At 41.3% G+C, this 23,982-nt stretch overlaps 1 protein-coding gene across 1 annotated transcript in view; it reads right to left on the bottom strand.

Annotated features, from left to right (window-relative positions):
* zcchc14 (zinc finger, CCHC domain containing 14) overlaps positions 1 to 23,982 on the bottom strand; it is a 126,961-nt gene that overhangs the window by 56,758 nt on the left and 46,221 nt on the right. The window contains exons 5-7 of the mRNA XM_043706822.2: positions 21,212 to 21,324; positions 20,011 to 20,105; positions 4,825 to 4,885 (exon numbers count right to left, since the gene is read on the bottom strand). Of these exons, the coding sequence (XP_043562757.2) occupies positions 4,825 to 4,885; positions 20,011 to 20,105; positions 21,212 to 21,324 (269 nt within the window). The remainder of the gene's footprint in view (positions 1 to 4,824; positions 4,886 to 20,010; positions 20,106 to 21,211; positions 21,325 to 23,982) is intronic.

Genomic DNA, 23,982 nt, shown 5'->3' with positions numbered 1-23,982 from the left:
CTCAGCCATTGCTTCTCCACCTACCATTTTCAACATTCACTAACCCCACAGTGATGGTGGCATGCCCCCTCTACAAGAAGCACTGCACTAATTCACAAAAACCCCTTCAACACAACCAGGGGACCACCACCACCTAGGAGAAGGGAAGCAGATGGATGAGAACACCTGCAAGTTCCTCTTCAAGCCACACACAATCCTGACGGCCTTCATAAGCGCTGTCAAAATCCTGGAATTGCTGTGATAACAGTACTCTGTGTGTACCTACACCGCCACAACTGTAGCAGTTCAAGATGTGGCTCATGACCACCTTTTCAAGGGTAATTAGAAATGGGCAATAAATGCTGCCTTGGAAAATCACTTACATCTTGTTAACAAATAAAATAAAATAAAATTGGAGCCATGATTCTAAGAATGGAAATTTTAGGTATCATGTCAGATAGAGTTAGCGGACACTGTTTTATCTCAAAGTCAAGCAAGATGACTTGGGGGACACAAAGTAAGTAGCTAGAATTTCAAAAGAGGGCAATGCAATTGCAGCTGCTCACTTGCAGTTTTAACAACAGCTTGTGCTTTTATGAAACTTCTGATGTAATAAGATTCATAGGGACATTATAAAGCAAAATATGACACATATTGAGGGCATATGATCAATAGCATGGTCAAGCAGGTAGGTTATATTGAGCATTTTAAATGGAGGAAAGAACAGTAGAGATGAGAAGTTGGGGGGGGGGGGGGGGGGGGGAAAGAGACCACGTTAGTTACCAAGAGGGCTTTGTCTCTAATTTAACAACTTTAAGTTTTACAGCCTGCATACTAAGTTTCCTAGGCCACAGGAAACCTGCTAACTGAAAGACAGTATGAAGAACCATATCCATCAGATAAATGTCTTTACAACTCTATCTGTAGGCCAAGAACAGAATTGCTTTCCCCTGTTCACCAAGTATATTTCCACATAATCATTTCTCACACATGATTACCTAACCCCTACGAATATTAGTCTCATCCCATGATGGATTTACCTTTACTTCTCCCTGTCAATCCCTGCAGCTGTCTTCCCTACCAGAAGCCAGGAAATACACTGAATACAATGTAACCAGTACCACCATCAAATTCGACAGGAAAACCTGTATTCCTGGCTTATAGTTTTCCAGTTGCCCAGCTCCAGGTCAGCCTGCGCATCTTGTGCAGAGACATCACCCAATAACTAGAAGTTTCCTTAGTCTTGGATCAACAATGTTTATCTTGAATTATTTGGCGTTACTGACCACTTGCCCAGCATTTCCCTTGATGATTTGATATTAAATGCTTTTGAAGCCTTTGCTAAGTTTTTATTTTGAGTACTGTGAAGTACAAGGATGAATGACTTTACAACATGACTATCAATACAATCTAGTGCTGTAAGCCACCTTTTGGAGCAGTCTTTAAAACACAATTGGTTTGGGAAGTGTTTTTTCTAAATATGTGGATGAATATCAAAGGTGTACCCAAAGTCTCCTATTTTTTAAAACTTTTGGATATCTAATTAAGAGCAATGCAGGTGCCAGTTATTCAGCCTCTATTTCCCCATCTGGCCAACATTTGGGAGCCAGGTCCCCCCCACCAATATTCAGTCTGCATGGCAACTATTTTAAAATGAAAAATTTAACACCATAATCTGTCAGTACATCGCACACTTCAGTGTGGTAGTTCAAATGTAATCATTTGATCCTGGGATCAACTAAAGAATAACACTAAAATACATTTTCAAACATGAAGTGTGTGATAGAGTACATAGAACAATACCTTTTATTCCCTGTGAGCGATTTTGGGTTGTCGCCCACCCTTCCATGTCTGCCCACCTGATCAACACTTGGACCATGCTCCCCACTTGGCAACACTGTGGCCTGGCTAACACTCAACAGCCTTGAGGGGCACTCAGTACTCATTTTCTGAGCAGCTTGCTAATCAGGCCTCCTCTGTTGCGACCACGAGCAGCCAGAGTAATTCTTCCAATCACAGGTTCCCTCTCTCCCGTCCTTTCTGTTCCTTCAATTGCAGATATTGCCTCTGGAGGAGCATTAAGCATGGGAGAAAGCCAACCTGTGACTGGAGGAGCTGGAATATCCTGAATGGGAACTCTGTAACAGCAGCTCTCACAGATTCTGAATCTCTTCTAATGTGGGCAAACATTCTTCAATTGAGTTGAGTTTTCAGAGTTGGTTTTGGGGGCAAATTTTCCAGCTGTCCCTAGATACATTGAGTATTGCTACAAAGTGCAGATAGTTAAGGCTTTATATTATCAGTTGGTACAATCAACATTCAATGTTGTACAGTATGTTTTTTGCTATGGTGAGACGAATGATGGCAACATACTCAAATACCTTACGGTAAATTTAACTTCACTAAATTGTTTTCCAATATCTACTTCACAGATCAAAGTTCCAGGCCTCATTTGTCAATTGTCGAGTGAACTATGAGAATCCCCCTTGGAAGGAGACATAAATTAAATCAGACTTCTTAGGCTGGTAAGTGATGTGCTGGATTCCGGGTTGATCATCTCCAGTGATCAATCAAGTGCTTAAAGGAGGAAAATTTATGATTCACCGGTGATGTTGATTAATCAGGGTACTTGCAGATCACCTGTGTAAGTTAGATCATGGTGATTTTACTATATTTCAGTTTATTGACATCTGGAGCCTTTATAATTAACTGTTTGCTTCTTAATACTCAAAAGGTGATGGTGGGTAGGAGGGGGGTTTGGGGAAGTGTACATAGTTAAGAAAGCAGAAGCATGCCCACTTTTAAAATAATCCTACAAGTTTCACACTTCCCTGATTTCCATAGCAGCTTTAGATTTTAAAGCACAGCTTATAGGAGGCAGTGTTTCTCAATAATTCTGCCACCTTGCAACATCTAACTTCTGATTGACAACTAACTTCTTTCTTTTAAAAACAATGCCTTAATACTCCATACGTGCAAGTCAATTTCTCAGCTTAATTGATTCCACTTAATAAACCTCTTGCATATAGGATTTCTGAAGTAAGTTTCAAATAATCCTCAGCATTTCAAAGGGCTGTGCCCTGGAAAATATATATCCAATCAATCTCATATCAAAATCTCATTTGGACAGCAGTACATTATAAAATCTAATAATAGTTGCTGGTATTTAATTTATGTCTCTGAACAACAATCACAAATTGGCCATTTCAAAAGGAAACCTGGTAATACATTCAAATAGTTCAATTTTGTCAAAGAAAACATCTACCAGACATTTTTTAAGGAGGTGAAAGCTGATGACTATAATTCTTGGCAATGCATTGCATGTCCTGGTGCTTGCGAAGAACAAGACAGGGTGTGCCTACTCAACCAGAGTTCACAATTCTTTTTGGGAACATCTGCAGACAGCAGTACACCTGTAAAGTAGTAGTGGTCCAACTCACCTTGCAACCCATGTGGCAGGAGAAAGGTGAATCCATGGGATCGAAAGAGGCTTCAAACCAAACAGGTTCTCGTATTAATGCAGTTAGGACTTGCAGAATCCCTAGTAGCCATTTGGCTCAGCCTAATCCCTAGGAACCAATCAGCACATTTGCATCTTGGGAGCAGCCCTGAGAATCATTGATGTTTCGGTGCAAGCAAGAGTGAATGAAACTCACAAGCAACGTTTGCTTGTTGAATGTGAAAAAATGTTGTAGCTCTGAGAAATCCAGGGGAAGTGCCAGCTTAGTGAAGTTAGTTGAAAACAACAAATACGAGAGATCACAGTGGATCAGGCAGTATCGATGGAGAGACAGCAAGCTAACATTTCACGTATAGATGACTCTTCATCAGAGCTTTGACAAAGAGTCATCTAGACTTAAAACATTAGCTTGCTTTCTCTCCATGGATTCTGCCCACTTGCACAATCTCCAGCACTTGTTGTTTTCAGTACAGATTCCAGCATCTACAGCAATTCGTTCCTACGTTGTGAAATTAGTTGTCTGTGAAAGAAGTGTAATTGTGAAATCCTTCATAAAGGCAACAAAATTTTCATGAAATTAGGTGGCCTATAATGTGACTATACAATCTGAGTATGATGCTGAGAAGTTTGTGGATTTTGATTTGATTGGATCTGGTTTGAATGTCCTCTGTGGGTGTTCAACCACGGCATATTTACCTCATTTTAATTTTGATAATTAGAATAGAGGTTGTATAAATATTGTAGATTGTATAGTGAAGCTTAAAAAATTCAAAACAGTGGAATCTTGTGGCTTTATTCTCTTGTTAGGTACCACGGATCTCAATATTTGCCTACTTAAAGCAAAGAAAGTTACCGGGCCCCAGGCAGATTAATTTAGTGGTCTCATCATTGGATGCAGGTTTAATTTCAAATGCAATGTAAATGTAATGCACAATTATATGAGTTCAAAATATCCAACTAGATTTGCTTTCATTGTGAGTTTAATTCACAAAACAAAAACTATTCTAGTTAGTCATCTACAAGAATACATGCACTGAAAATAATTAATTTAAAATATATTCATGGTTATCCTGTTGATACTAATTGACAGAATTTAGTTAACAGACATTTTTCTCCTGCATATTCAGAGTATCTCCTAATAAATGTAGTTTTATTTTCAAAGTTCTTACCAAAATACACTAATTTGGAGAAACGAGCCAAAAATCTACTGTAAACCTAACTAAAAATAAATAGCCCTAAACTATGAGAATGTTATTAACATACACGAGAAAGCTGTACTTTTAGAAAGAGTTTTCTATATTTTTGCACAAACACAGTAACTAAAGATCCAAATAACTTGGTTTATAAAATATTGCATTCAGTCATCATGCACAAAAAATGTTTACCTTACAGCTGCACCAGTGCTTGTGTTAGCTTTATGTAACATCACTGGTATAGAGTTGCTATCTGCGCAGGAAAAATACAAAGCAAACATTACAATTAGTTTTCTTTGTAGCTCATACACTTTCAAATTTTACAAATATAATTCAAACTTTCACACCCATAAGAATCATAAATACATCTTTCACAATAGGCATTCCCAATAATATATACATTGATTTTTAAAGATACACTTTCTTAATACATGTTTTGACATTTCATGTATGAACACAGCCAACTGCAACCTAAGATTCTAATTTTGAAAGATAGAATGAGACAAACTATGAGACATATCCTGTAAAGCCATACTATATCACCTCACAGCTCCTCTTTTTAAAAATATGTGGCACTGGGTCAAGTTCCCTCGTAGGACAGCAATGTTCTATGAACTGGACAACTTTTCTTTTCCATATTTGGTTATTTCTGAAAGCAATTTTGCCAGTCAGGTATCTTTTCCTATATAATTATTTTAAAAAAGGGAAACGGTTCTGGATGCGTAGACAATGGACTATCAATTTGACCACAAGGATCTATTCAGCTTATCAAGTCCCTACACTTTGGATAGAAGTGCATGGGTATGGAATCCATGGGGAAAAACAACTAAAAACATCAAATTATTCAGAACACAGCATATAAGAAACCAACAGCACCCAACAGGCTAGGTTACCATATCCATAGCATAGGCTCTTTGGTAGAGCAATCTAAAGCTAATCCTATTCCTCCACTTAATCCTGAGCTCAGGATTCACTGTTAAAATGTTCCCATTTTCCCTTGTACAATTCGATGGTCTTTGATTCAATTCCTATATGATAAAAACCGCCACGCTGTAGTATCTTTCTGTGTGAAGTAATTTCCCTTCACTTCTCTTTTTGTTCTTTTAGTGTCAGTTTTAAATGAATCACCCTTGATCACCAACACCAAGTGGAAACGTTGTTTGATATTTATCCAACAAAAACACTTCAATATTTGAAAATCTTTACTTCTTGTTCATAAGTTTCTCAGCTCTAGAGGAAACAGATCCACTCTTAGGTCACTATCACTACAATTTATTGTTCCTGGTGTATCAATGACAAGTGCTCTCTTTTGACCTTTGTGTAACATTAAGATCAATTTTTTTCAATTAATTAAATTCAAATGAAAATGCCCCGCCAGCTGAAATATTCATCCTTGCTATTTGTTTCAAAAACAGAAATTGCCAGAAAAGTTTAGCAAGTCTGGTAGCATCTGTGAAGAGAAATCAAAGTTAATGTTTCGGGTCCAGCGACCCTTCTTAGAAGTTTCTGTTTGTTTTCTTTCTTTGATACATTCTTTTATTCTTAACTCACAGAGCAAGTTATATCAGAAAGGCACACAGCAGCATTGGTACATGAAATGACTAAAACACAGGAGCATAGTGGCCACAACAAAGTGTGTTTCTGCAAATACACAGTGACTGCAATCAAAAACTATTTCCGGGTCATACAGAGGCTTATTCTCAGAATTCTTAACAACTCTTAATAGCTCTTTAACAACAACATTACAACATTAACTTAAGTGCTGTTACACAAGTATGAGTCAGAGTCATACAGCTTGGAAACAGACCCATCGGTCCAACTAGTCCACACAAACCATGTTCCCAAACTAAACTAGTTCCACGTGCTTTCCAAACCAAGTTTAACCAGATTAAAATCTTTCAAAAATCAAGTAATCAAACTAAACAACTTGAAATATACCATATGTATGGGTTGGGATATCTGGGTAGCATGGACGGGTTGGACCGAAGGGTCTGTTTCTATGCTGTATGACTCCATGACTCTATTACAAACCTAAAAATGGGTAAACAACATGAAACAAACCTCTTGTTTGAAAAAAATTAAGGTTTTTCATTTTCTTGGGCGCAGTTGCAGTGATAGGAGCGACAGCGAGGACCAGAGGCATGACTGGAAGCTACAGTGGGAGGAGAGACAGCGAGGACCAGAGGCATGACGAGTAGTTACAGTGGGAGGAGAGACAGCGAGGACCAGAGGCATGACGGGAAGTTACAGTGGGAGGAGAGACAGCGAGGACCAGAGGCATGACGGGAAGTTACAGTGGGAGGAGCGACAGCGAGGACCAGAGGCATGATGGGAAGTTACAGTGGGAGGACAGACAGAGAGGACCAGGCGGTATGACGGGAAGTTACAGTGGGAGGAGAGACAGCAAGGACCAGAGGCATGACGGGAAGCTACAGTGCGAGAAGCGACAGCGAGGACCAGAGGCATGATGGGAAGTTACAGTGGGAGGAGCGACAGCGAAGACCAGAGGCATGCCGGGAAGTTACAGTGGGAGGAGAGACAGCGAGGACCAGAGGCATGACGGGAAGTTACAGTAGGAGGAGCGACAGCGAAGACCAGAGGCATGACGGGTAGTTACAACGGGAGGAGAGACAGCGAGGACCAGAGGCATGACGGGAAGTTACAGTGGGAGGAGCGACAGCGAAGACCAGAGGCATGCCGGGAAGTTACAGTGGGAGGAGAGACAGCGAGGACCAGAGGCATGACGGGAAGTTACAGTGGGAGGAGCGACAGCGAAGACCAGAGGCATGACGGGTAGTTACAACGGGAGGAGAGACAGCGAGGACCAGAGGCATGACGGGAAGTTACAGTGGGAGGAGAGACAGAGAGGACCAGGCGGTATGACGGGAAGTTACAATGGGAGGAGCGACAGCGAGGACCAGAAGCCTGACAGGAAGGTAGGAGTCACAGAGTCATAAAGATATATAGCATGGAAACAGACCCTTCGGTCCAACCCGTCCATGCCGACCAGATATCCCAACCCAATCTAGTCCCACCTGCCAGCACCCGGCCCATATCCCTCCAAACCCTTTCTATTCATATACCCATCCAAATGGCTTTTAAATGGTGAAATTGTACTTGCCTCCATCACTTCCTCTGGCAACTCATTCCATACACGTACCATCCTCTGCATGAAAAAGTTGCCCCTTAGGTCCCTTTTCTATCTTTCCCCTCTCTCCCTTAACCTATGCCCTCTAGTTCTGGACCTCTATGAGGTCACCCCTCAGCCTCCGACGCTCAAGGGAAACAGCCCCAGCCTGTCAGCCTCTCCCTATAGTTCAAATCTCCAACCCTGGCAACATCCTTGTAAATCTTTGTTGAACCCTTTCAAGCTTCACAACATCCTTCTGATAGTAAGGAGACCAGAATTGCACACAATATTCCAACAGTGGCCTAACCAATGTCCTGTAGAGCCGCAACATGACGTCCCAACTCCGTACTCAATACTCTGACCAATAAAAGAAAGCATACCAAACGCCGCCTTCACTATCCTATCTACCTGCGACTCCACTTTCAAGGAGCTATGAATCTGTACTCCAAGGTCTCTTTGTTCAGCAACACTCTCTAGGACCTTACCATTAAGTTTACAAGTCCTTCTAACATTTGCTTTCCCAAAATGCACCACCTCACATTTATCTGAATTAAACTGCATCTGCCACTTCTTGGTCCATTGGCCCATCTGATCAAGATCCTGTTGTAATCTGAGGTAATCTTCTTCACTGTCCACTACACCTCCAATTTTGGTGTCATCTGCAACCTTACTAACTGTACCTCTTATGCTCGCACCCAAATCATTTACGTAAATGACAAAAAGTAGAGGACCCAGCACTGATCCTTATGGCCCACTACTGGTCACAGGCCTCCAATCTGAAAAACAACCCTCCACCACCACCCTCTGTCTTCTACCTTTGAGCCAGTTCTGTATCCAAATGGCTAGTTCTCCCTGTATTCCATGAGATCTAACCTTGTTAATCAGTCTCCCATGGGGAACCTTGTCGAACGCCTTACTGAAGTCCATGTTGATCACATCTACCGCTCTGCCCTCATCAATCCTCTTTGTTACTTCTTCAAAAAACTCAATCAAGTTTGTGAGATGATTTCCCATGCACAAAGCCATGGTGACTAACCCTAATCAGTCCTTGCCTTTCTAAATACATGTACATCCTGTCCCTCAGGATTCCCTCTAAACAACTTGCCCACCACCAACGTCAGGCTCACTGGTCCATAGTTTCCTGGCTTCTCCTTACTACCCTTCTTAAAGTGTGGCACCATGTTCGCTAACTTCCAGTCTTCCGGCACCTCACCTGTGACTATCGATGATACAAATATCTCAGCAAGAGGCCCAGCAATCACTTCTCTAGCATTCTACAGAGTTTTCGGTTACACCTGATCAGGTCCTGGGGATTTATCCACCTTTACGCGTTTCAAGACATCCAGACTTCCTCCTCTGTAATTTGGACATTTCGCAAGATGTCACCATCTATTTCCCAACAGTCTATATCTTCCATATCCTTTTCCACAGTAAATACTGATGCAAAATACTCATTTAGTATCTCCCCCATTTTCTGCGGCTCCACACAAAGGCCGCCATGCTGATCTTTGAGGGGCCCAATTCTCTCCCTAGTTACCCTTTTGTCCTTAATATATTTGTAAAAACCATTTGGATTCTCCTTAATTCTATTTTCCAATGCTATCTCATGTCCCCTTTATGCCCTCCTGATTTCCCTCTTAAGGATACTCCTACTGCCTTTATACTCGTCTAAGGATTCACTCGATCTATCCTGTCTATACCTGACATATGCTTCCTTCTTTTCTTAACCAAACCCTCAATTTCTTTAGTCATCCAGCATTCCCTATACCTACCAGCCTTTCCTTTCACCCTAACAGGAATATACTTTCTCTGGATGCTCATCTCATTTCTGAAGGCTTCCCATTTTCCAGATGTCCCTTTGCCTGCGAACATCTGCACCCAATCAGCTTTTGAAAGTTATTTCCTAATACTGTCAAAATTAGCCTTCCTCCAATTTAGAACATCAACTTTTAGATCTGGTCTATCCTTTTCCATCACTATTTTAAATCTAATAGAATTATGGCCGCTGGCCCCAATGTGCTCCCCCACTGACACCTCAGTCACCTGGCCTGCCTTATTTCCCAAGAGTAGGTCAAGTTTTGCACCTTCTCTAATAGGTACATCCACATACTGAATCAGAAAATTTTCTGGTACACACTTAACAAATTCCTTTCCATCTAAACCCTTAACACTATGGCAGTCCCGGTCTATGTTTGGAAAGTTAAAATCCCCTACCATAACTACCCTATTATTCTTAAAGATAGCCGAGATCTCCTTACAAGCTTGTTTCTCAATTTCCCTCTGACTATTAGGGGAGCTATAAACTTCTCTGGATATATTTCCAGGAATATCCTCCCTCAGCACAGCTGTAATGCTATCCCTTAGCAAAAATGCCACTTCCCCTCCTCTCTTGCCTCCCTTTCTATCCTTCCTGTAGCATTTGTATCCTGGAACATTAAGCTGCCAGTCCTGCCCATCCCTGAACCATGTTTCTGTAATTACTATGATATCCCAGTCCCATGTTCCTAACCATGCCCTGAGTTAATCTGCCTTTCCCTTGAAATAAATGCAGTTTAATTTATTAGCGCTACCTTGTCCCGGTCTACCCTGACTGTTTGACTCGCTTCTGTTCTCAACTGTACCAGCCTCAGATTGATCTCTTTACTAGTTTAAATCCTCTCAAGCAGCTCTAGCAAATCTCCCTTACAGTATATTAGTCCCCTTCCAAACCATCCTTCATGTACAGGTCACTTCTACCCCAAAAGAGATTCCAATGATCCAAAAATGTGAATCCTTCTCCCATACACCAGTTCCTCAGCCATGCATTCATCTGTTCTATTCTCCTATTCCTGCCCTCACTAGCACCGGGAGTAATCCAGATATTACTACTCTCAAGGACCTCCTTTTTAAATTCCTGCATAACTCTCTGTAATCTCCCTTCAGAATCTCAACCTTTTCCCTTCCTATGTTGTTGGTTCTAATGTGGACAATGACCTCTTGCTGGCCCCTCTCCCCCTTGAGAACATTCTGCACCCTCTTTGAGACATCCTTGATCCTGGCACCAGGGAAGCAACACACCATTCTGCTTTTTCGCTGCTGGCCACAGAAAGGTCTGTCTGTACCTCTGACTAGACAGTCCCCTAACACAATTGATCTCTTGGAACCTGACGTATCTCTCATTGCATTAGAGCCAGTCTCAATACCAGAAACTTGGCTGTTCGTGCTACGTTCCCCTGAGAATCCATCACCCTCTACATTATCCGAAACAGCATTCTTGTTTGAAATGGGTATAGATGCAGAAGGCTCCTACACTAGCTGCCTACCTCTCTTACCTTTCCTGGAGTTAACCCAGCGATGTGACTGTATCTGAGACTTTCCCCCCTTCCTATAACTGCCATCCATCACATATTGTTGCTGTTGCAAATTCCTCTATTGCTTCTAACTGTCTCTCCAACCGATCCATTTGATCTGATAAGATTCGCAACCAACAGCATTTATTGCAGATATAATCCGCAGTAACCCCTAAACTCTCTTTAAACTCTGACAAGAAGCGCATTTCACTCTATTAAAGGCCAATTTTGCTCCTTCACAATCTATAGACCCAGAAAATAACATTGTCTTATTCCTCTACAAAACACTGCCCGAGGTTAAAATATAAGCCGTAGCTATTAAGTTTAATCTAGAGACATATCTCAAAAACATAATCAAGAAAGTACCCACTCTACTCACTACTACACACTTTCAGCAGGTCCCACTTAAAGACAATACACTCATCGGCTTCTGTGCTGTGCACTTCGCCTAAACAGTTCCTCCAAGATCAGTTGTGAATTTCACTGTTTGTTAATTTTCCCAGGCGCACTCCGATGTCCAGCAATACAGAATACAAATAGCAAAGGCAGTAACTGTGCAGGTTCACTGCTGTGTCAGTTTCTTTCCCTCTCCCTCCTGCACTAACCTCACTATGTGCTTCCTTTGTCTGTTATCCTCCCTTTTAAAACTGTTGTTTTTTTAGTTTTTTTTCCCAAAGTTCCAAAGCAATACAACAGCATATAAAATAGTAATTGCTGCTCCTGGAATTTGAGGAAATCACCTTCAACACCTAAAACACCTAAAGGAGCAGCTGTTACGCCAGAAATTTTTCCCGTCCTCCATCTAGTGAAGTTTGAAAACTTACTTCGTGTATAGTCAGAGCACACGCTGAGCGGGAGTGGACATGGGACTGCTTGGTAAGTGAGGATTTATATTTGGCCGGTTGCTTTACCCGAAACACTACTCGGGTAGTGTCTCCCACCCATCCTCCTCCATCCAAAAAAAAAGGTTGTGTGCGCCAGATTGATAAGGTGACTACGCTTTCATTTCTCTCTTTTAGTTTTCAGTAGGCTCATTGGGAATTTAGAATAGTGGGAATGGAGGTTAGGGCAGTTGAATGTTCCTCCTGCAGAATGTGGGAGGTAAGGGTCACCACCAGTGTCCCTGCTAACTGCATCTGCAGGAAGTGCATCCAACTTCAGCTCCTCGAAACCACTTTAGGGAACTGGAGCTGGAGCTGAATGAACTTCGGATCATTCAGGAGGCGAGGGGGTTATTGAGAGGAGTTACAGGGAGGTAGTCACACCTCAGATACAAGAAGGTAGATGGGTTCCTGTCAGGGGACAGAAAGGGAACCAGCAGGCAGTGCAGGGATGCTCTGTGGCCGTTTCCCTCAACAAAAAGTATACTGTTTTGGATACTGTTGAGGGGGACAACTTACCATGAGTAAGCAATGGGGCACAGGTCTCTGGCACAGAATCTGTCCCTGTTGCTTAGAAAAGAAGGGGGAAGGGAGAAGAGGAGCAGAGCATTAGTCATTGGGGACTCTATAGTTAGGGGGACAGATAGGAGGTTCTGTGGGAACAAGAGAGACTCACGGTTGGTGTGTTGCCTCCCAGGTGCCAGGTTTTGTGATATCTCTGATCATATTTTTGGGATCCTTGCAGCAGAGGGGGAGCAGCTCCAAGTCGTGGTCCACATTGGCACCAGTGACATAGGTAGGAAAAGAGATGGGGATTTAAGGCAGAAGTTCACTGTTTGTTACTTTTCCCAGATGCACTCCGATGTCCAGCGAAGTTGGAAGCTTAGAGCTAGGACAAACAGAGTTGTTATCTCTGGTTTGTTGCCCTTGCCACGTGCTGGCGAGGCGAGGAATAGGGAGAGAGGGGAGTTGAACATGTGGCTACAGGAATGGTGCAGAAGGGAGGGTTTTGGATTTCTGGATAATTGGGGCTCTTTTTGGGGTAGGTGGGACCTCTACAAACAGGATGGTCTTCACCAGAACTAGAAGGGTACCAATATTCTGTGTGGGAAATTTGCTAATCCTCTTTGGGTGGATTTAAACTAATTCAGCAGGGGGCTGGGAACTTAAATTGTAGTTCAAGTATAGAGGAGGATGAGAGTAGGGAGGACCAAAATAAGGTTTCAGGGTTGCAAGAGGGCACCAGCAAGCAAGAAGTTAGTTTGAAGTGTGTCTATTTCAATGCCAGGAGCATCCAGAATAAGCTGGGTGAACTTGCAGCATGGGCTGGTACCTAGGATTGCGATGTTGTGGCCATTTCAGAGACCTGTGTAGAACAGGGAGAGGAATGGTTGTTGCAGATTTCACGGATTTAGATGTTTCAGTAAGAACAGAAAAGATGGTAAAAGAGGTGGAGGTGTGACATTGTTAGCCAAGGACAGCAATACGACTGCAGAAAGGATGTTTGAGGACTCGTCAACTGAGGTAGTATGGGCTGAGATTAGAAACAGGAAAAGAGAGGTCACCCTGATGGGAGCTTTCTATAGGTCTCTGAATAATTCCAGAGATTTAGAGGAAAGGTTAACAAAGATGATTCTCGATAGGAGCAAGAGTGACAGGGTAGTTGCTATGGTGGACTAACTTTCCAAATATTGACTGGGAATACTGTAGTTCAAGTACTTTAGATGGGTCAGTTTTTGTCCGGTGTGTGCACGAGGGTTTTCTGACATAATATGTAAATAGGCCAGCAAGGGGTGAGGTCACATTAGATTTGGTACTGGATAATGAACCCAGCCAGGTGTTAGATTTGGAGGTAGATGAACATTTTGACGATAGTGACCACAATTCAATTATGTTTACTTTAGCGATGGAAAGGGATAGGTATATACCAGAGGACAAGAGCTACAGCTGGGGGAAAGGCAATTATGATGCGATTAGACAAGATTTAGGATGCATAGGATGGGAAGGAAACTGCAGGGGATGGGCACAATAGAAATGTAGAGTTTATTCAAGGAACAGCTACTGTGTGTCCTTGATAAGTATGTACCTGTCAGACAGGGAGGAAGTTGTCGAGAGCAGGAGCCATGGTTTACTAAGGAAATTGAATCTCTTGTCAAGAGGAAGAAGCAATCTTACGTTAGGATGAGATGTGAAGGCTCAGTTAGGGTAATTGAGAGTGACAAGGTAGCCAGGAAAGACCTAAAGAGAGAGCTAATAGGAGTGAGGAGGGGACATGACAAGTTGTTGGTAGATAGGATCAGGGAAAACCCTAAAGCTTTCTATAGGTATAAGGGATAAAAGGATAGAGCTCTCAAGGATAGTGGAATCAAGGGTTATGGAGATAAGGCAGGAACAGGGTACTTATTGAGGATGATCAGCCATGATCATATTGAATGGTGGTGAAGGCTCGAAAGGCAGAATGGCCTACTCCTGCACCTATTGTCTAACAAACTGGGAAATAACATAAATGGCAAATTGTGAACAACTTTATAAATGGATAAAAAGTAAAGAAATGGTGGTATCAGAGAGTAAAAATGGAAATATTTGTATAAAGAATGAAGAGATTAAAGATATGATAAACAAGTGCAGTGATAGAAATAAAAGGGCCAAAGATGGTGAGTAATACAATTAAATCTGAAACTAGGGTCCTGAAATGAATGAAAGCTAACTTTGATGGTATGACGCATGCACTGGCTAAAATAAGCTGGCCAAGGTCACTTAAAGAGATGACAATAGTTAGGCAATGGTTGACACTTAAAGAACACATGGATGGACTTCAGCAATTGTACATCCTTATCTGGCGTAAGAGTAAAGCCAAAGAAGAGGCACAAATTGGCCACAAAAAGCAGCAAAATTGAGGACTGGGAAAATTTTTAAATTCAGCAAAGGACAAAGGGTTCATTTCAGAAAGGGGCAATAGAATATGAAAGCAAACTGGCAGAAAACATAAAAACTGACTGCATAATGGACAACAGAGAGATAGCAGACCAGTTGAACAAATACTTTGCATCTATCTTCACTAAGGGAGAGACATATAACCCTCATAAAAAGCATGAAGGAGGAACTGAAGGAAATCCTTATTAGTCAGGAAATGGCATTGGAAATTGATGGGATTGAAACCCGCTAAGTCCCCAGTGCCTGACTCTGTACAATTTGGACGAAGAAATTGAAGGCAACATCTCCAAATTTGCAGATGACACTGTGGGGAATTGTGTGTTGTGAGAAGGATGGTAAAAGGCTGCAGGGTGACTGGAATAGACTGGCTGAGTGGGCAAATACTTGGCAAATGCAGTATAATGGGGATAAATGTGAATTTATCCACTTTGGTCGCAACACAGGAAGGTAGATTATTATCCGAATGGTTGCAGTTTAGGAAAGGATGAGGTGCTACGAGACCTGTGTGTCATGGTGGAACAGTCGCCGAAGGTTGACATGCAGCAGGCAGTGAGGAAATCTAATGGCATGCTGGCCTTCATAGCAAGATGATTTGAGTATTAGAGTATACAGGGCCTGGGTGAGGCCACACCTGGAGTATTGTGTGCAGTTTTGTTCTCCTAGTCTGAGGAAGGACATTCTTGTTATTGAGGGAGTCTAACAAAAGTTCCCCAGACTGATTCCTGGATGGCAGGACTGACATATGAGGAAAGACTGGATTGACTGGGCTTGTACTTGTTGGAATTTAGAGGAACGAGGGGGGTTCTCACAGAAACAAATAAAATCCTGATGGGACTGGACAAGCTAGACGCGGGAAGAATGTTCCCGATTTTGCGGAAATCCAGAACCAGGGATCACTGTCTAAGAATAATGGGTAAGTCATTCAGGACTGAGATGAAGAAGAACTCTTCAGAGTCCTGAACCTGTGGAAATCTTCCTGCAGGAAGCTGTTGGGGCCAGTCCATTAAATATATTCAAGAGGGAGCTGGATATGGCTGTTGTGGCCGGAGAGATAGGATCCGAGAGCACAGCCTTAGAGTAAAGGGAAGACCTTTTAGAACAGAGATAAGGGGAAACTGCTTCAGCCAGAGAGTGGTGAATCTATGGAATTCATTACCACAGAAGGTTGTGGAGTCCAGGTCTTTGAGTATATTTATGACGGAGATAGATGGGTTCTTGATTGTCAGGGGGATCAAGGGTTACTGGGTGAAAGAGAGAGAATGGGGTTGAGAAATTTATCAGCCATGATTGAAAAATGGAGCAGGCATGATGGGCTCAATGGTATAATTTCTGCTCCAATGTCTTATGGTCTAAAGGGATCGAGGGGTTTTGGAAAGAAAATAGGAATAGGATACTGAAATTGCATGATCAGCCACGATCATATTGAATGGTGGTGCTGTTTCGAAGGGCCAAATGGGCTACTCCTCCACCTAGTTTCTATGTTTCTAAAGCAAGAGTTGCAAAAAATGAACAGAACTCAAAAGGTAAACATCTGTTGCCATGTTAAAGCATATGAGAAAGTAATAGCATCCAAGGGGAGCTGGCTAGACATAGGACATACCTTTCAGAAAGGTCTGCTGAAAATCAGGGGCTTATTTTCTATAAGAATTAATGAATGAATTTTCTGCAATATTCCAGATTAACAACATAAACATGAAAAAGCTGAATGAATACTAAAAATTGTTTCACACTGAAATAGGGACAATATGGAGACCTTGGAGTGCAGTTCATAGTTCCTTGAAAGTAGAGTTGCAGGTAGATAGGATAGTAAAGAAGGTATTTGGTAGGTTTTCATTTATTGGTCTGTGCTTGAAGTATAGGAGTTGGGAGGTATGTTGTGGCTGTGCAAGACATCGGTTCGGCCACTTTTGAAATATTGTGTGCAATTCTGGTCTCCCTCCTATAGGAAGGATGTTGTGAAACTTGAAAGGATTCAGAAAAAGTTTACAAGGATGTTGCCAGGGTTGGAGGGTTTGAGCTATAGGGACAGCTGAATAGGCCAGGATTGTTTTCCCTAGAGCAGAGGCTGAGAGAAAAACCTTTCGAGTTTTAGAAAATTATGAGGGACATGGATAGGATAAATAGACCAGTCGAAAAATGTGGCGCTGATAAAGCACAGCAGATCAGGGCAACATCAGAGGAGCAGGACAATCGATGCTTCGGACACAAAGCCCTTCATCAGGAATGCCTGATGAAGGGCTTATGCCTGGTACGTCGATTCTCCTGCTCCTCGGATGCTGTCTGACCTGCTGCGCTTTTCCAATGCCACACTTTTCAACTGTGCTCTCTAGTTCTCACATTCTCCTAAATAGACAAGGTCTTTTCCCTGGTTTGGTGGGAGCCCAAAACTAGAGGGCATAGGTTTAGGGTGAGAGGGGAAGATTTAAAAGGGACCTTAGGGGCAACCTTTTCAGGCAGAGGGTAGAGAGTGTATGAAATGAGCTGCCAGAGCAAGTGCGGAAGGCTGGTACAATTACAGCATTTAAAAGGCATCTGGATGGGTTTATGAAGGGCTTGGAGGGATAATGGGCCAAATGCTGGCAAATGGAACTAGATTAATTTGAGATATCTGGTTGGCATGGGCGAGTTGGACTGAAGGGTTTGTTTCTGTGTTATACATTGTAGGACTCTAACTAATAATCAACTAATACATGGACCCTCTAAACTCTTAAATAAATCTTTCTAATTTCAATATCTATGACTATTAATCTCAAAGGCTGGAAGATTGCCAAATGTAACAGGGCAGTGCCAAAAGTCACTAAATAGGATAAACCAAGCAATTATAGACCAATTAGCCTATTACTGTTTGTACACAACTTTTAGAAGGTTTATTACTGAGTAAGATTCATATTTTACTAGACACACAAGTTAACTAAGCAGAGCATTAATTTGCAAGATGCATCACACACTGGGGGTACAGTTGTGTACATTATCTAAAGTAATAATGCACATTAACATTCCAAGGCAAACTCATGTTGGGACAGCACCATGAAAAACCGGTAGAAATGAACCATCTCACATTCACCCTGGTTGTTTCTGGATTAAGTAACTTATTGTGCCTAGCAAAAATTTTTTAAAAGTCTCCTATATCAAATTAACTAATGTTTTGCTTAAAAGCATTTGCGGTTCCAAAGTGAAAATATGGTATTGGTCTTTAGGAGGTGGTTCAGATAGCTTGATAGTTTAACACGGATATTTGAAATATATGATTTAAAATTATTTTTGCTGAATTTTTTTCATTGCATTCTTCATCAAAATTAAGAGCATTTCAGTGAATCACCTGGAAATGCTATCAGGAACTTTACAGTCAACAAAGAAGTATATGGGTGGAGTTCTGATATCTGGGAGCAGAGTTAATACCCAATCTCAATATAAACAATAAACTGATTCAAGGTTTGCATAAAGATTTGTAGCTCGGGTGCCGGTTGCTGCAGTTGTGGGTGTGTTCACCGAGCTGGGAAGTTGATTTGCAGACGTTTTGTCCCCAGTCTAGGTGACATCTTTATTACTTTGGAGCCTCCTGTGAAGTGCTGCTGTACTGTCTTCTGGAATTTATTTGGAACCAAAGCACTGAAGATGTCACCTAGACAGGGGACGAAGTGTCTGCAAACCACCTTCCCAGCTCGGTGAACATACCCACAACTGCGAAAAGCTGATTGCAACCAAGATTGAGTGAAGGTGGCCTTATCAGATTTCAAATTACGCTTAATATACAGCTGAATATGTATTATTGATGTCTGGTCCAAAAAACAGATAACAAGAGTTTGAGTCTTATTCTACATTTTACAGAGATGAAGAAAAAGGGCAATCTAGCTGTTGGGGTCAGCACTCAGTCTATCTTGGGAGTACAGGGAGTCCTCACTTAAAGTTCTAGTTTCATTCTTGAAAATCACAACTTAAAGTGAAATAACTTAAACCATATTTTCCCATTGAAACCAAGTAAAAGCTATAGTAGGTTGTGTAGGACATTCCTCATCAGAAGAGAAGCAGTAAAACATTATTCCTTTTAAATTGAAATACTTTATATCACTAAACTTCTATATTGTGAAATGAAATAACAAAATAAAACAAACTAAAAAATATCATGAAGTATGATAACTTTCTACATAAAGTAGCTCCTGCTTGCTGCAAATCCTGCTCTCTAACTCTGTGGTCACTGCAAACACTTCCTCTCCAAATGATAGTCTCTGTCAATCCCTGACTCATCCTCTTGTCAATCCTCAGATTTGCAGCATTTCTACCTCCCTAATCTGTTCTCCAGGTTATAATCTATCCTCTCAATGATGATCCTCCAGCTTGCAATTTCTTCTGCACCCTGACTCACCCTTATTGCTGATCCTCCTTCGCGTTGAACTTTGCATGTTGACACATCCTCCCTCCTGAATCCTCAATGAGACACTTTGATCTGCCATTGGTCAGGTTTCATCCGCTGGGTTTGAGATCAGCTTCACCCCTATTTAATCAGAGATCTCTCTCTTTTCACTTCCAGGATTTAAAGCCAGTGGGAGCAGTTCCCACATCCACAGTGTGGGCAGACGCCACGTAAGGAGGGCTGCTGCTCTGCTGGTTTTACTGCGGCAGAGAAGAAGTAGTTTCCCAGCCCAGTGTCCTAAATATACGTTGCGATCATATATCTGTTATGAGGACATTTATGATCAAAATGGTGAAGTTAATCACAAACCCTCTTGAAGAGAAACTACCACAAGCTGCTGCTTCCGCCTTTTGCTACTCATCTCTAGAGCCCACTTTTTAAAAAAAATTTTTACATTTATTTTGTTTTGAAAATTGCTTCATTTACCAGTACAGGAATTTATCAATGTAAAGTATTTCAGTTTAAATGTTCTTTGTCAGACAAGGAAGGTCTACGTAATGTAACCAGGGCTGTTCCATTGGTTTTAATGGGAAAATGTGATTTGTTAAAACTATTTTCACTTAAAATCATGATTTTCAGAAATACAATTGCAACTTTAATGGAGTACTGACTCTCTGATTTGCTACACAAGAGGGTGCACATGTTCAAAAATAAGTTCAACCCAAGCATCAAGAATTGAATCAATTTACTTACTCAAGTGTTGAACAGAATGATTGGGTATGGCAGTGCAGAAGAACTTCTGTATGTAATCATTTTTTAACACATGAGATGGTAAAGATATCAAATATCTGCAAAAAGTATAACCCAAGTTAAAAATAAAATACATTAAGTGAATATTATAAAAAGCTTTAATGAAGCATTCAAACAACAATGCAGTTCTAAATTCGGTTTTAAATAAGTTTGGGTTACTAGTGTCAAGAAGAAAATACAATCATAGAATCATAGAGTCATACAGCTCGGAAACAGACCATTCGATCCAACTGACCATGCTGACCTAGTTTCCCAAACTAAACTAGCCCTATTTGCCTGCATTTGGCCCATATCCCTCTAAACTTTTCCTATTCACGTATCTGTCCAAATGTCTTTTAAATATTTTAACTGTGCCCGCATCTATCACTTCCTCTAGCAGTTCATTCCACATATGAACCACCCTCCATGTGAAAAGGTTGCCCCTCTGTTCCCATTTAAATCTTTCTTCTTTCACCTTAAAAATATGCCTACTAGTTTTAAACTCCCCACTCTCGGCAAAAGACCTTTGCTATTCATCTCATCTGTGCCCCTTATGATTTACATTTATTTTAGTTTGGTTCCATATAATTTTAAGATTGAGGAAGATAGAAAAGGTATAATCAGACACGGAGATTCTGCTATACAAACTTCTTATCGTGTCCACACATACTCCAAACAATGGAACAATAGCATCTACTACCTACGCTGAGATGTTCCTCCCACGGAACTTCTCCACAACACCAATACTAACACAAAAGTATCCATCCGCTGGTGTGAAATCTAATCTAACTACTGAGCAATTAACTTTCAAATGAATCTTGAAAACTGCTTCAAAAATCCACACTGGATAGATTGATTGTATACTACAAATCTATGCTATAAGGTTTTTATCATAGATTAGAATACAGGTCATTCTGCTATAATGCGCGTTTTGTTAGCGCAAATTGGTGATAATACAATTGACGAATTATGGATGTTGTTCGGATAAAGCAAACTTTCTTCTGAACAGGTATAGTGTTTTTCTATTAGCGATCTTCTACAGCACGATTTTATACAGCGGTTTTCCATAACGCAATTTTCTACAGCGTGAGGTTGCAGAGAAACACCACTGTCATGTTATAGCAGAACAACTTATACTCTACTAACCATGCAAAGATTTTCACACCTGAGATATGGTTCCAAATCCGAATACTTTCTCTCTTCTGTATAACAGCAGTCATGGTTGGTGGTTTCTGGAATGGAATTTTCCAAATTCTCATCTGGGAACATTTGAGGAAGCTGTAAAATGAAGAATATTTTAGATTTAGCACATGGCACTTTCCACATTTAATGAGACTAATCATGTTATTAGTGCCCAGGAAAAGATTAATCCCTGGACGATAATAACATGAAATAGGGAACACATGCATGATTCTTGGTTACAGAATTTGAGAGATTCCCAAAAAGACACAAGCACAGTATTTACATGTAAATAAAGAGGGAGGACGTTAAAACAAAATTATTCATGAGATGTAGGCATCGACAACTACATCTGTCAATGCTTGCCTGTATTTATTTCCCATTGCTGGCTGCCCTTGAGAAGATAGTGGTAAGTTGTTTTCTTGAACTATTACAGTTCATTTGGAGTAGGTATCCTGAAAATGCTGTTCAGGAGGGAATTGCAGGATTTTGACCCAGTGACACTGAAGGAACAGGGACATATTTCCAAGTCAGAGAGGAATTTGCAAGTGGTGATCTTCCCAAATATCTACTGCTCTTTTGAGATGGTACATATTTGCTGCTCCTGAACATTGGTTGTGGAGCAACTGAATATTGTGGATGTGGTACCAATCAAGCAGGCTGCTTTATCCTGCATGGTGTCAAATTTATTTTTGTTGCAGCTGCACACATTCAGGAAAGTGGGAGCATTCCATCACACTCTTGAATTGCACCTTGTTGACAGTGGATAAGCTTTAGGAAGTATGAAGAGAGTTCTTGTTACTGAATTCCAAGTCTTGGACTAACTCACGTAACTACAGTAATTACATAACCAAAAGAGAAAATGCTGGAAAATCTCAGCATATCTGGCAGCATCTGTAAGGAGAGAAAAGAGCTGACGTTTCGAGTCTAACTGACCCTTTGACAAAGCTAAAAAAACAGTAATTACATGGCTAGTTCAGTTCAGTTTCCCAGGATGTTGATGACTGGGGATTCAGTGTGGTAATGCTACTGAACATCAAGACATGATCACCAGATTTTCTCTTGTTATTGCCTAGTACTTGTGTGAACAAATGTTAATTGCCACATGTCAGCTCAACCCTGACTATTATCCAGGTCTTGCTGAATTTGGACATGGACTGCTTCAGTATCCAAGTCATCACAAATGAGTTTGATTTATTGTTGTCTCATGTACTGAGATATAGTGAAAAATGTTGTTTTGCATGCTACACAGGCAGATCATACCAAAGAAAAAGTGCATCAGGGTAGCAGAATATAGCAATACAGCCACAGAAAAGGTGCAGAGAGAGAAGTCAACATTAACATTTGAGAGGTCTGTTCAAAAATCCGAGTTATTTGGAAGTACAAGCTTTCTGACTGCTGCTCCTTCTTCAGATAGCTAGTGGGGCAGGATCATAGGACACAGAATTTATAGTAAAAGATCAAAGTGTATAACTGATGTGATGTATTAAACAAATCTAGATTGCTGTTAAGTCTTTAATCGCTTAGAATGGGGATGCAGATTTTGATTGATATGTAAAGCCCAGTCCAGGAGATAACTTAAGGTTTTATTTAAAAAAGGTAATATCTCAACTCAGACATTGCATTAAAGGTTTGAGGTAAGAGTCTATCTGTGTCCCTTTTTAACTGTGTCCACCCCAGTCCAACACCAGCACCTCCACATCAAAAGTCGGATAACTGCAAGGAAGTTGTTCTGGAATCTGTTTGTACACATATTCAAACTTTTATAGCTTCTGCCCAATGGAAGAGGTGGAAGAGAGTATAACCAGAGTGAGAGGGGTCTTTGATTACGTTGATTGCTTTCACAAGGCAGCAGAAAGTATAGATGGAGTCAATGGACGGAAGGCTAGTTTGCATGGTGGACAGACTATGTTCACAACTCTGTAGTTTTTTTGCAGTCTTGGGAAGAGCAGTTGCCATACCACGTTGTGATGCAGACAGAAAGGATGCTTTTTTATGGTACATCTATGGAAGCTGTTGGGAGTTTTTGTTGACATGCTGAATTTCCTTCGGTTCCTGAGGAAGTAGAAGTGTTGTTGCACTTTCTTGATTGTCACATTGACGTGGCTGGACCAGGACAGATTGTTGGTGATCATCATTCCCAGGAACGTGACACTCTCAATCATTTTTACCACACATGATGGAGGTGTTGTTGTCACCTATTCTTACTGATTGCGGTCTCTGGGTCAGGAAGTCAAAGATCCAGTTACAAAGCGGAGAGCCGAGATCCAGGTTTCAGAATTTAGAGGTGAATTCGTTTGGAACAATGGTGTTGAAGGTGGAGCTGTAATCAATAAATAGGAGTCTGATGTAGGTATCCTTGTTGTCCAAATGTTCCAGGGATAGTACCAGGGAGACGGCACCTACCTTAGACCTGTTGCTTTCCATAGGCAAACTATAAAAGGATCAAGGCAATTTGATAAGCTGGAATTGATGACCCAAGACTAGCCTCTTAAAGCACTTCACAATTATGGAGGTCAGAGCCATCAGACAGTAATTGTCGAGGAATACTACATGATTTTTCTTTGGTACCAGGATGATAGTGGTGAAGTGGAGAGGTTAAAGATTTCAGGAATACTCCTGTCAGCTGGTTTGCACAGGATCTAAGCGTTCAGCCGGGGACTCCATCCTAGCCAGTCGCTTTCCATGGGTTCACTCTCAAGGAAAAAGCTGATCTAACATTTGCAGCAGTGACAGTGGACACAGTTGCATCAGAGG

Source organism: Chiloscyllium plagiosum, unplaced genomic scaffold (assembly GCF_037043375.1).
Source record: "Chiloscyllium plagiosum isolate Xiang-an unplaced genomic scaffold, Cpla_swu_hap1 HiC_scaffold_17, whole genome shotgun sequence".
NCBI classification, from domain to species: domain Eukaryota; kingdom Metazoa; phylum Chordata; class Chondrichthyes; order Orectolobiformes; family Hemiscylliidae; genus Chiloscyllium; species Chiloscyllium plagiosum.
Note: the sequence above shows the minus strand (reverse complement) of the source record. Positions and strands in the feature narration are given on the sequence as shown.